This window comes from Chelonia mydas, chromosome 5 (genome assembly GCF_015237465.2).
Source record: "Chelonia mydas isolate rCheMyd1 chromosome 5, rCheMyd1.pri.v2, whole genome shotgun sequence".
NCBI lineage: Eukaryota > Metazoa > Chordata > Testudines > Cheloniidae > Chelonia > Chelonia mydas.
The window spans coordinates 92,887,132-92,901,315 of record NC_051245.2 but is presented as its reverse complement, the minus strand read 5'-3'; the positions used below and the strand labels follow the sequence as shown (position 1 = coordinate 92,901,315).

At 42.0% G+C, this 14,184-nt stretch overlaps 1 protein-coding gene across 3 annotated transcripts in view; it reads left to right on the top strand.

Moving 5' to 3' along the window:
- Positions 1-14,184, top strand: part of VPS13A (vacuolar protein sorting 13 homolog A) — a 265,264-nt gene that overhangs the window by 154,767 nt on the left and 96,313 nt on the right. For all 3 annotated transcript variants that reach the window (XM_027827923.3, XM_043547506.1, XM_043547507.1), the window contains exons 43-45: positions 2,060-2,215; positions 2,395-2,656; positions 3,693-3,853. In XM_027827923.3, the coding sequence (XP_027683724.2) occupies positions 2,060-2,215; positions 2,395-2,656; positions 3,693-3,853 (579 nt within the window). The remainder of the gene's footprint in view (positions 1-2,059; positions 2,216-2,394; positions 2,657-3,692; positions 3,854-14,184) is intronic.

Here is a 14,184-nt window from a genome sequence, read left to right as displayed (position 1 = left end):
GTTGGGCAAATGGAAATGACTTTTCCTATGGTCATTAGCCCGTAGAATTCAACTGATGCTGGCTTCTATTCATGACATCTTGGAGTACCTGCTGCACCTTCAGTCCTTGGAGTTTGTTCTTAGTTCATTGAAAGTGCATCCGGCAGTGATATCTGCATTTCGTTCCCCTATTCAGGGAAGATCAGTCTTCTCCAGTCCCATGGTGACAAGATACTTAAAAGGGCTTCTTTGTCTACTCCTCCAGTCCAAGAGCCAGTTCATCTGTGGAACCTTCTCTGTCCCAGCAGCCTGATAGGACCTCAGTTTTAGCTCTTAGCATCTTGTCCCTTTCTGCTTTTGTCTCAGAAAACTGCATTCCTGGTAGTGATGACATCCATGAGGAGTATGTGAGAGTAGCAGGCCCTGATGGCAGGGCCTCCTTATACACAATTCTCCAAAGACAAGGTGACTTTACGACCATATCTAAAATTTTTGTCTAAAGCAGTTTCTCAGTTTCATTTGAACCACATGGTATACTTACCTGTATTCCTTCTAAGCTGCATTCATCTCTGGAGGAGCAGCATCTCCATAAATTATATGTCAGGTGATGTCTGTCCTTCTGTCTGGACAGGACTAAACAGTTCTGTGCTTCGCCTTGCCTGTTTGTGTCATATGCAGATTGTATGAAGGGTCAGGTGACCTCTTCACGAATGATCTCTAGAGTTATACCATCCTGTATCAAGACTGCATATGAAATAAGTCAGTGGGTGTGAGCTCATTCGACGAGAGTGCAAGCAATGTCAGTAGCGTTCCTCAGTGACTTTTCCATATTGAACATTGGCATGACTGGCATGTGGTCTTCCATAGGTACTTTTACAAACCGCTGTGCCATCACCGCATCTGCCAGGGTGGATGCAACTTTCAGAAGGGTTGTCCTGCAATCCTTGTTTAGGTAGACTCTGAGCCCCTCCTCTGGGGAGGGCGGGGGTACTGCTTGTGAATCATCTAAATGGATTTACACAGCTGCATCTACTCACAGTAAGTAATCTTTTTTTCTTCTTTAACTGTGGTTCTTCGAGATGTGATGTAGATATGTATTCCTCGATCCACCTTCTGTCCCCCTGCATTGGAGTCTATCTCTGGGCATTCGGTGCAAGGGAACTGAGGGAGGGTCTATGGTGAGGGTCTGAGGCCATGAGGTGCGAGCGTTACCCCTCCATGCATACTGCTAAGCAAATTCTCCTGCTCCAGCGCACCAGATGTGCACACACCTAAGTGGAATACATATCTGCATTACATCTCAAAGAACCACTGTTACAGTTACTCTCTCTGGAAGAAAAATCTGTCTGATTATGCCAGGTTTCAGCTATCATAGAACTTTAGTCTTTAACATTTTGAAACAGGTATTTTGAATGGAAACTATCAGAACCTTAACTATCAGAATCCTTGTCAGTGGTATAAGTTTTTCAATAGAGTGCAGCTTCCAGGTGCTGCTGAATTACAGCCTGCTTTTTTTAAGGATAATTGCCCTCTGCTCAAGGAATGCTGTGTTAGTTGTGTGTGTTCCCTTAATAATCGGTTATATTTATGGGATAGTAATTAATCATATTTTATACTAAAAATAGCTTTTTATAGAGAAGGTTGGATTTAAATTTTCAGATTAGAAAAAATGTGATAAACCTAAAACAAATGTGGATCCTGACCTCTTTCCAGTCTGAGACTTTGAGCAATACCTCTCTTCCTATAAACAGTAGAGAGAATAGTCCATAAAAGCTCTGGGGCTTGGTGTCAGCCTTTTCATTCTTATTTCATCTTCTGGATGCTGCTCTGATTTTTACCAGATGGTTATTATTCTCAGGGGACTATATCCCAGCTTTGAATAGTCAAAGTGCAGCTACTTTTCCTTCCTGCCCCCGACATACCCCCAGCAGTGGCGGGAATTCTCTCATCAGTATTTTCAGGCTGAGAAGTGCAGTCCAAATGCCTCGGATTGATGCAGAGATTATTCCTAGAAAGAAAATCATTGGACAATTAATTTCCCCTTTTCTTTTTTGGTAAAATTCATTTTTGGCTTTTTTAGATGAAAAAGAAGGCTAAAGGAGCATTAGAATCAGATGCTGAAGAAGAACGCTATAAGGTGCCAGAATATAAAACAGTAATAAACATCTCCTCGAAAGACCAGCTGAACATTACACTATCCAAATGTGGACTACAAATGTTGAGTAACCTGGGCATGGTAAGAAATATCACCTATCTGTTTAAATGGGACTCCTTCACAATCAAGAAATTCAGTGTTAGTTTAGATGACTTTTTATACAGGTAATCTAGATTTAAATAACACTTTGGTATTTAGTACCTCTTGGGGTTATTTGTGCTTTTAAATATATATTTTAACAAATTTATTTTGTTCTTTAGGCATTTGCTGAAGCAGCTAGCAAAACTTCAGACATCTTCAAAAAAGATCAAGCACCATTTGTAATAATGAATTCCTTAGGACTTCCCATCACTGTCTCACCGAGTGATTCCTTTCAAGTCCTTAATGTTGAGTCTGGAGCAAAAACATTTCATTTAAAAGATGGGGAAAGTCTAAACATGGAGTTTCTCAGAACTAAAAGTGAGAGTGACCAGTTCGCAGCAATGACCACCCTAAGCAGCAAAATGTTTTACATTCAGCTCAGTAAGTTGCATAATAAATCTTCTGCTTTTGTATACATCAGTAGTGCATCTTCCCAGTGAAGAAGATAATGCTTGCGTTCAATATGATTTTTATTACTTGAAAGGAACAATTTCTGGCTTTCCAGTGACATAGCAATATCTTAAATCTTACTTTAGAGTCGCATCAGATTTGTTTCGTGTGTATGTAAATATTTTTCAAATTTACATATGATACATTTGAGCATAATTACTGTGGTCTGCTGGTTTATTCTATGCCATAATAATGTAGGCCCCAGTTTTTGGACAGGCCTTGTCTCAGTTTTTGATTTTTGTGCACAGAAACTAATAGTTCAGACTTCATTTGCATACACAATTTTGAGTGCAAAATTGTGCCTCCAAAATTTGAGTCTATTTCTAGACAGTTTAAGCATTTATGTATTGTGGTCCTGGAAAAGGTGATTTTTAATAAAGATTTTAAAGAAAATTAGCATGGTGTATTAATTCAAAAAATAATGAACCTATTTTAATACTGTATAGCTTGCAATTGAATAACGTTGATAATGCTAGTTTATTAATTGTGAATTTGGGACTTTTCAAAACTAGTTTGTCAGAGTACCTTCAACCACTTATTTCATTATTACTGTGAAACATTAATGAGTGAAGCTATTGCACCACAGCAATAAACATTTTTTTTTTTAAAAGATGCAAAACTTAATGTAAATTATCAGTCTTTGCAAAACAATGTTGATGATTTGTAGTGGTAAAAGACACATTAAAAATATTAGAGATTAACTCATCCTTTCTAAAAACAATTTTGTAGCATTAGCCAAACTACTGAGAAATTTTACTTCTAAGAGAGTGACATTCAGATCAGAATAGCATAATTCCATATTATATTTTGTAAACCGATGAATATTCTTCATGTTTCCAGATTTATTGTTACAGTAAAAATTCTTGAACACAGATTTTTTTGTATAAATTGTTGGTTTTTCAAATGTATGTACATGCTGCTTTGATTGTTTCATTAATTTATAACTGTGTATTTTTTCAACTTTGAGGTCCTCATAAACACTCCACTGCTGACAAGATTCCGTTGACAAAAGTGGGTCGATGTCTTTATAGAGTAAGACATGAGGAGTCGGGTGTTGAAAGATCCATTGTTTGTCAAATTGATACGGCAGAAGGGAGTAAGATGATAACTGTACGTTCTCCTGTACAGGTACTACAGTTTTCTTCCAATACCTTTTTATAAGACTGTTAATCTGGGTGATTTTATTGACTATAATTCCACATCACCCATGTTTACAAACATGTTTTAAGAACAGTTATTGAGAGAACTTTTCTAGCACAGATTCTCTTACCAGTGTGGACTGGAATTGTTTTAGCACTGTTACAGATAATCATTAGATTACTACATTAGTACAGCACTTGCTTTATATAATACATTGCACAACAGAAAAAGCCCGTTCACACCAACCAGGGAAACAGCTATAACACAGTTTCAGATATTGTGGGGACAAGAACATGAGGTTCTGTTTGCCTATCCCCACGTGTGAATGTGAGTCTCTATTCCCCAACAAGTTGTGGACTAGTCATGGAAACCTATTCCATAGTTGGGAATGTTTTACCTTAAGTCTTGTGGTATTAAGGAATGGTCTGAAAGAGCTTAAATGTATTCTGCAGCCCAGCGTATCCCACAATTCCGGACAACTGGGACCCTCCCCTCCACTGAGCAGCTCATGGAGGTGGATCAAAGTTTTGGCCCTGTGCCCTCTGACCATACCCCCTCTGCTCCTGCTTGCTGCCAGTTCCTCTGCTCTGCATTAGCAGTCAGTTGATGGTATGATTGCTCCTGCCCTCATTTATTTGTTAGTTTAATTTTTACACTGTTTTTGAGCAGTGGCAGGCAGTTATTTCTTTCTGGCTTCCTCTTCCTCCTTGGGTCATTAACATTTCGGTGGTTTAACGCACCTTATCCTCTGCCAAAGCTGTTTCCTGCTGGCTCCTCTGTCCCCATACAGGCAGGGCAGAGCAGTCAAAAAGCACCAGGTTAAATCCAAGCAGTGTTCCATTTGTGAGGTAGTCTTCCCAGGAATGACAGACAATGAGTTGTGCCTAGCCTGCACCCAGCTGACTTCAAAAGGCTCAACATATGGATGAATAAAACGAAGTTTCATTTGGGGAATCTGGCCTATATGGTGTCATCCCTTTCTTGGGGTGCTTCCTGACTTCAGTGGATCTAGCGGATGCATACTTCTGTATTCTCTTCAGACTGTGTCACTGCAGGCTTCTGAGGTTTGCCTATGGCAGGAAACATCAGTATCAAACAGTCTGGTTCAGCCTGTCCTCGGCCCCCAGGTTTACAAAGATGGTGGTGGTGATAGTTGCCAGACTCTGGTCACAGGGAACGTGCCGGTACCCATTCCTGAACCACATGCCGATGAGAGCTCCATCACAGTCAGCAGCACACAGAGCCATGTCCTGGACATTGATCTCCTACAGGTGCATGGCTTTATCAATTTCAAGAAAAGTTCCCTGGCTCCATCCACCAGCATAATTCATCTGAGAGTAGAAATAGATGTGTTGATAGCAAAGATCTATCCATCACTAAAAACATTTCAGAAAAATCTTGGATCTTAGCTTGCTCTGGAGCTGCAGGAGGCCTACTATACCACTGTGCCTTCAAGTGCTAGGCCTTCTGGTGTCATATAAAGAGATCATTGCATCCGCACAATCACACATCAGAAGCCTTCATGCTAAAGATGTGGAACTGCTCCCTGGAATACATGACAGATTAAGTACAGATTCCAACACAGGTACTCCATTCCCTACAGTGGTGGTTGGACCATGACAGTGTCTGCAAAGTCATGCCCATCTGCCTTCAGGATCCTCTTTCTCACAACTGACTAGCATACTTGAAGACTCAAGCATCTCAGGCCCCTGGAGCCTGGAGGAAAATGCTCACAGCATAATCACCATAGAGCTGAGAGAGTGGTCAAGCTGGCTCTGTGAAGGTTCCATTCTGGTAGAGTGGAACTATGTCCTAGTTCAATCAGACAGCACAACTGTGGTCACATATTTAAACAACCAAGGGGGAACAAGGAGTCTAGTGCTACATGCAGAGGCAATGGAAATAATGAAGGTGAGTGGAGCAGTTTCTTTCCCTCCAAGCGATCCCCATAAAAGGGGATCTGAAACAAAAAGCTGACTGGCTCAGCAAACAGAGTCAGTAACTCCAAGTGGTGATTGAATCAGAAGGTTTTCAGTCTTAGTGTTCAGACTTTCTGCCTCCATTCAGGCGACTTCATCACAAATCATACAAATGCAAAGAGGCCAAAATACTTCACCATGAAGACAGACTCCAGATCCAAGGGGACAGATGCCTTATCACACAGTTGGTCACAGGACCTTTTCTATGTATTTCCACTAGTGGGGAAAGTGGTCCAAACAAAGTGAGAACAGGCATCCACACTGGCTGAGGAAACACCTTGGTTTCTGACCTGATAGAGCTGAACCAGGGGCCTCCACTACAGCTTCCATGGAGACTGGAAATTCTCTTGAAGTCCTTTTCTTCATCTATATCTGAAATGATTTCAGCTAACAGTTTGTCTTTTGAGAGCGAAGCACTAGAACGTCTGGGCCAGCCCTCCAAAGTCTTTAAGGCCTTTACTTTCATTTAGGCCAGTATTGATACTAAAAGCAGAGATTAATAAGACTGGGACTTTTCAGCTTGGAAAGGAGATGACATTGGGGGGATATGACAGAGGTCTACAAAATCATGACTGGTGTGGAGAAAGTAAATAAGGAAGTGTTGTTTACTTCTTCTCATAACACAGTAACTAGGGGCCACCAACTGAAATTAATAGGCGGCAGGTTTAAAACGAACAAAAGGAAGTATTTTTTTCACACGCCGCACAGCCAACCTGTGGAACTCCTTGCCAGAGGGTGTTGTGACAGCCAAGACTATAACAGCGTTCAAAAAAGAAATAGATAAATTCATGGAGAATAGGTCCATCTATGGCTTCTAGCCAGGATGGGCAGGGATGGTGTCCCTAACCTCTGTTTGCCAGAAGCTGGGAGTGGGCGACACAGTATGGATCACTTGATGATTATCTGTTCTGTTCGTTCCCTCTCGGGAACCTGTCATTGGCCACTGTCGGAAGACAGGATCCTGGGCTAGATGGACCTTTGGTCTGACCCAGTATGGCCATTGATATGTTCTTATACTCCGCTGTAATGTCCAGATTCATTTGCAGGTGCCAAGAGCACAGTGCAAATCCCATAAAACTAGGAATTCCAGTCATTTTGGACTTTCTCCAAGAAGGCAGAAACAGAGGTCTCCAACCCAGCACAACTGTTTGTAAAATATCTGCTCATAGATAGTAGTGTGCTTTTACACAGGGACCTCAGGCTCACTTGCAGAAAATCCCCAGGTAGCCAAATTTCTTAGAGTAGTACAATCTGACTGACCAGCGTTCAGGCCCCTCATCCAAAATGGAACCTACCTGTCCAGTGGTGTTACCTTTAAAATTATATCATCTTGGTCATGGGACCTATCTTGTGTCCCTAGCCCAAAAAAACGCTTGCTTTATGAACTGGGAATTATTAAAAATAAAGGGAGTCCTGATGCCTATTTATTACTTGCTCCCAAGTAATCAGCAATCTCCTGGAAGCATCCTTTAGATTCAACAGGACATACTTCATATTTAAATTTCTTTCAGTTTTTGTGCAGTGAGACACAGGTTTAATTGTAGAAAGTCAGGGAATTTTTAGTCCTGGAAAGCCCACAATGCACCAATACTTACAGAAAGGCATAAGCTTTATTTTATTTATTTTTTCACTTTGTTCTTTGACATCCTGACTCATTCAGGCCCTCTTAATCTTCCTAGCGTCACTGGGTCAGACTACAGGAAGGGTCATATCTGTGACTTAATTGACAAATAGCTGATTTGAGATGTTCTGAACATTCTCATCCTTGAAGATGCCATATCCCTCACTGTTAATATCTGTAGCCCTTTCAATCTTTGGTGTTGGAAACAAAGGGCTGCTCTTTGAGTGACTATCCACGAGTTTCCCACTCTTTGTAAGCATGCTCTCACAAGCATGAGATTGTATTCTTTTGAATAGCAGTGTCCATTGGGCTGCACCTGCTTCTTTAGTGCCATCTCGTTTCCTGTAGCCATGGACATAAAGGGCCTCGTGGCTGCAAACCACATTCAGTTCCTTCTTGCCCCCTGTGATTGCGAGGTGGAACCCTGTAGTATCCATGTTCCTCGCTCTTAGCAAGTTAGCGAGCATAGTTTGTATTAGTTCAGAATAGTTGTTAGTTATTGTACTCTAGATGAGGTTTTTTTTGGGGGGGGGGGGTTTGTTCCCTTCCCCTACCCCCTGTTGGTTTAAAAGAAGTGTTAGACTTAAGAATAGAGTTGTGATATGTTTTCTTCCTGCCTATATAACCTCTGTATAAGGGCCTTATCCCTTCCCCCCAACCACTATATAGCTGTTCTGAAACGGCCAACCATAAATTGCTGGTGTTCACTCTGCCTCTCCTGTAGTGTACTGATGCCTAGGAATGACAGGCACTTCAGATGTCTGTTATGCCTGGAAGACAGACATGCTCCAGAATGCTGCTCTCTTTACAAGAGGACCCAGAAGGCAAGAGGTTCAAAACTGAAACACTTTCTCCCAGAGAGGCCCATGCAAGTCTCATTGGATCTTGGCAGACTTTCAGAGAATCTCCAGATATCAGGTTAATCCAGTGCCCAGGTGAGCTGAGATGCCAAGCTGAGTTACTGAGCCGTTTTGCAAAAGCCCCTCTCGTTGTCCATTTTGGTGGTGTGCTCAGCAAGTGGCCAGAAGGAGCATCACTTCCAGGACCAAGGCAGATGTTGATTTCCTTCTTCAAATAGGGATCACAGGGATTTCCCCCTAATGTTCACTTCTCTAGAAGCCTAAAAGTGATGTCCAACACTAAAACTCAACCCAGCACCGGTGGTCTCTGTCCATATCGTAGACCATAGTGCCTCCAATGCCAACCTCTCACCGAATACTCTGGCACTAAGCATTATGCCGCTGAGTGTCTCTATCGTGAGATGTCTCTCTTTAGCACAAATTACATTTTTCAGAAGCAATGGAGACTGCCGCTCCAGTGGCTCAAGGACTGTGTGTATCAGCACCCATGTACTACTTGGTGCGAACAGACCTTTCTCATCGAGAGGCTACAGAAGGTCGTTACCAAATAACCCACAGGGCATGTGTAACAGAAGTGCCCCTCAACCTCAGAGGCACATAGCAGGGATTCCTCTCCTGAGCATGTCCCCTCTTCTCTGTGTGCGGCACAGTGAGAGTTCGGCAGAGAATTGAGGGATGAATCCTTGAGGGATAGCAGAAAAATTGGGAACGAATAGGGACACCCTTTGAGTATCCACCAATGTTATCCTAACTACTGCTACCAATCGCATCTGTGCTCGTTCCCCTGGGAAGTAAATCCATACTCAGGCAATTGGCATAATCCGTGATCTTTACAGACAGATTCACTTTGCCAAGTATACAGCTTCATTTGTATCAGGCTTCTCTCCTGTCCTATTTTCAACTTGTAAAGGGCAAGGAAGAATAGAGTAGGAATGGCCATTCTCCCAAACCTTATCAGCCTCTGGCCATCTTATTGCTCTTTCCAGATAAAGCTGTTAGGGTCTGTCCTCCCCCCTCACCCCCCTCCCATTCACAGCTTCTATGGATGAGCTGAAAGTCTTCCAGGACTTATTGAAAAGAATTATGGAGATTCTGGACATTCCACTGGGAATTTATACAGGAGAAAACACCTGTATAAACTTCTGGATATTCTTTAGTCTTCCTTTATGGGGCAACTGGCTAATGTTAATAGCCCTTAATGATGGGCTGCTCAGACTGACCAAAATGATTTGGCATTGCCTGTCTCAATGACAGCAGCCTCTAAAAGCAGCCAATCAGTACCACGTGACTGCTAAATGGTTTGAATATATTTACCAGTACACTACCTCTAATGCTCTTGTGGTGGAGTCAGGTCAAGAAAAATCAAATCAGCGAGGTCAGCTCAAATACACTCCTTTGGAGAAAGACCCAAAGAAATTAGACGTCTTTGGGAGGAAGGCATCTCTTCAGCAAGCTCTCAGACCAGCAAATTATTGGGCATTACTCTCAAAATACAGCTTTCTGCTTTGGGACAGACTTTCCATCTTCATAGAGTCCTGAAAGACTAGCATAAGTAATTAAAATCCCTCATGACTGGCCCTTGAAGCAGCCCTCAGTGCGCCTGACCCAGCAGCCAGAACAATAGTCACCACCATGTTGAAGAGATCTTCCTGGTTGCAGGCATTGGAATTCTCAGGTAAGCCTTGAGGGATCTCTCACTTGAGGGCAATAAGCTCTCCTGTGAGGTATGGATGAAGCACTCCATAATCTAAAGGGCTCAAGAACATTCCTAAGATCTTTGGTGTGTACATCCCAACCCCAAAAGAGGAAGCATCCAACACAACCATTTTATAGACAGACCACAAACTCAGTCCTATCCACAGCAATGGTCTTCAGAACTCTTGAGGAGGTAATTTCACCAGAGGTGATCTTCTGCCTCTTCCCCAGCTGCCCCACAGTCTGAGGCATCAGGTAAGAAAAGGTTTTGACACACATCAAGACACTAGCTGGACCACTTTCAGATCCACTTTCCTCCACCACCCCTTTTTCCAACTGCTTTTCCTATTTCCAAGAAGCTTGGACTGAGGGTCCTCAAACTAATCAGCAAGGGGATGTCCCATATAGTTTTAAAATAGTCAAGCTTCTTTCCTGTCCCTCTTCAGGGACGCTTCTTATGAGACTGTTGAAGCAAGAAGTACATTGCCCTCATTCAAGTGGGAACAATAAGAGAAACGTCTCCAGAGTTCAGGGTTAGGTGATTTCAATCATATTGCTACTTAATGCCAAAGAAGAAAGGGGATTGGAGGCCTGTCCTTGATCTTCATAGTAATCTCAACACTTTCATCTGTTGCTTCAAAATTCTGTATAGTTCCCTTGCTTCTGTTATCTCCTCTTTGGATCCAATGGACTGCTTTGTGGCTCTTGACATACAAGACACCTATTTCTACATTTCATGGGACTCCCACTCCTTCCTAGAATGTGAGCAGTTACCAGAGAAAGCTAATGCTGAGCTGCTCAAATAGAAAATCTTTTCCATTTGGCTTTAAATATCTTATCTGTTCTCAGATTTTCTGTTTTGGAGAAAGAAGTCGTGAACCACAGCCAATCAGCTTTTCTGTAGTCAGCCAGCATCCAGGCTGTCAGATGCAATCTGCAGGGTCTGGATAGACATCTCCAAGCAAGTATTAATCCTCCAAGGACAAGAAATCAAACCGTTTTCCTATTGCTAAGACCTTTGCTTCCTCAGAGCTGATCTCAACTGATTGTTCAGTAATAGAGGAGGAAGACTTCAGTGTCCAAGCTGGAAAGCCCACGTCCATCCTTGTCTTCTACGGATAACTCTGTAGTCTGCCTATTGTCTTCAGTCTTGAAACAGGTAGACTTTGCTAGCAAGTCCCCCAGAAGACTTTTCTGGATCTTGATCCATCTCTGAGGTATTTGCATTGCATCTCTACCTGCAAATACCAGAGGTGGTTCAGCTGTCTCCACTAATCTCTGGGATTTAGCCATTCCCTTTCTGCCTTCTGAAGCAGAATCTTGGCCTCTAGAGCTGTAAATAAATTGGCTGTTTAGGGCTCCTACTTTGTCCATTGCAATCATAGTTCTAAAGCTGATTTTGAGACAGCAGTAAGCAAAATCATTTCACTTTTTTTATCCCTTAGGGGACCAGATTTCCAGAGCTGTGTCCCTTGAATGATACCATCTGCTGAGCTAATTTTTCCTTACTGCTTACTCGTCCATAGTGTCTCACTGTGGGATAGGTTGTTATCCAGTAGAAAAAGCTAAGCTGCTACCAGTATTTCCACATTTGTAAGAGAAGCACAGCACAGATGTTTCACACTGGAGAGGAGGTTATTCATAAAAAAGGAGTAATCAGATAGATACTTGATTGATACTTCATATATCAGAATTTTCTATAAGAGGATGCAGAGTCTGTCTGCTTAGTCTAATCTCAGATACGTGGGTTTATTGAGTAACTTCTACAGTTGATGATTTTATGAAATATATCAAATGGAGGCCTTGCCAAAACAGATCAGAATCAATATCTGATAGAAAAGTGAATACTTTTACATTTCCTTGCAGAAAATTCAGGTTTTTTTAATTTCATGCTTTTTATATTATTATCTTAATAATCAATTTGTATACACGTCTACATATTTCAGGGCACCTAAATAGTATCAGACATCTCTCCCAAGCAGAAACATTATTAAGAAGATTAAAAAAGGATTTTTTTAAACAAACTAAACTGATTTAGCAATATTCATTACCTGTTTGTTGCCAAGACTGAATCACACTAAGACATAAAAAAAAAAAAGTGAACAACATTAATCGTGTGCAGTTTTGATTATAACAGATGTGATGGCTGAAGAACTTTTTTTTTTAAACAGTTGCTATAATTTTGTAGTACTGTCTTCTGTAAGTTTCCTGACCTGCAAACAGTTAACTTCATGTTTTGCTACAAGGAAGATCTTTTGAAAGGTATCGTTTATTATAGAGGTATACTTGCCTTTCCTCGAAAGCTAACTTCTTTTAAGTTTATTTCCTTGAAAAGGAGCTTACAGCTGAAGTCTAATTTTACTTCATTCTCACTCATGGTAGGATGGCTTTAGGCTAAAATATTTGTCTAAATATGAGTCAGTTCTTTAAAACACATGATATAGGTGCCATATGTACAGGAACAAGGTGGTTAAGGTAGTATCTTTTATTGGACCAACTTCTGTTGGTGAAAGAGACAAGCTTTCGAGCTTACAGACACCTCTTCTTCAGGTCTGGGAAGCATACTCAGAGTGTCACTGCTAAATACATGGAGGAATATATCCTTTAACATGAGTAGTTAACACATATTTCAAGGGACCGTTAAAGGTGAAGTGGCCCGTTAAAACCCTTTCAGTCATAGGGGACGAAGAAAGTGGGGGAAGTCAGCTGGGGGGTGGGGAGAGGGACCTTGTTAGCTGGTTATAGATTATTGTATAGTAACTCCTCACTTAACATCATCCCAGTTAACATTGTTCAGTTATGTTGCTGATCAATTAGAGAATGTGCTTGTTTAAAGTAGCACAATGCTCCCTTATAACGTTGTTTGGCAGCCACCTGCTTTGTCCACTGCTTCCAGGAAGAGCAGCCCATCGGAGCTAGCTGGTGGGGGCTTGGAACCAGAGTGGACCAGCAGCCCCCCTTATCAGCTCCCCTAAGTTCCCTGTGCGGCAACTGCCCAGCAGGCTATCAATTGCTGGGCAGTTCAGCTGTCCCTCCCCCCACTGCGTGTGCTGCTCCTGCTCTCTGCTTGGAGCTGCTCCTGGGAGCCTCCTGCTTGCTGTGCAGAGGGGAAGAAGGGTGCTAGTGTCAGGGTGTCTCCCTCCCCCTGCTCCTTTACCCCATCTCCACAGAGCAGGGGGATGGACATGACAGGGCTCAGGATGGAGGGAGCTTGCTGGCAGCAGCTGCTGTCTCAACTTGCTGATCTACTTAAAAAGGCAGTGTACTTAGAGTGGGGTCAGCATACTTAACGGAGCAAAGCGCTTCTCTCTCTCACACACACATGTGGTGTGTGTCTGTCTACACACACACACACACACACACACACTGTGTGTGTGTGTGCATGTGTGTTTCTGCCATGCTGTCTCTTCTCCCTCCATTTGTGCTGCCTTGTAGAGTGTGAGGCTACATTAACAATGTGTTAACCCTTGAGGGCTCAGCTGAGTGCTAGTTCATCATTTAACAGTAAGGCATTCCCTGGGAAATATCCACCCTCTTCCACCCTCTGACTTCACCACCTCAACCAAGCTTCACAATCATCATTGTTGTGTATAGTATTAAATTGTTTATTTAAAACTTAGAGTGTGTGTGTCAAAAAAAATTCCCTGGAACCTAACCCCCCTACCCCCCATTAACATGAATTCTTATGGGGAAATTGGATTTGCTTAACATCATTTCGCTTAATCAACGGAGTTACTGTATTATGTTATAAATCCAGTGTGTCTATTCAGTCAATGATATTTAGTGTTTAGCAAAGTTATGAATTTAGGCTCCCTGGGTCATCTTTTGAAATTGTTGTGCAGGTTTCCTGTGACGATGAGGATAGATAGGTCAGATATAGTGATTGTGAAAAGTGAGATAGCATTTTGAAAAGCATTCACTCAAGGGTGATATGGTGTTTTTGTCTTTTATCATGTTTCTGTGTGAGTTCATTTGAGAGTGTAGTGATATTCTGTTTTCACCCATGTAGTTGTTGTTGAGGCATGAAATGCACTGGATGAAGTACAGCACATGTTGTGATAGGCATGTGTAGGACGCATGGATCTTGAAACGTGTGTTGTGGGAGGTATTGATCATTGTAGCAGTGGAGATATGGCTACATGTTTTGCATCTGTTGTTTGCCAT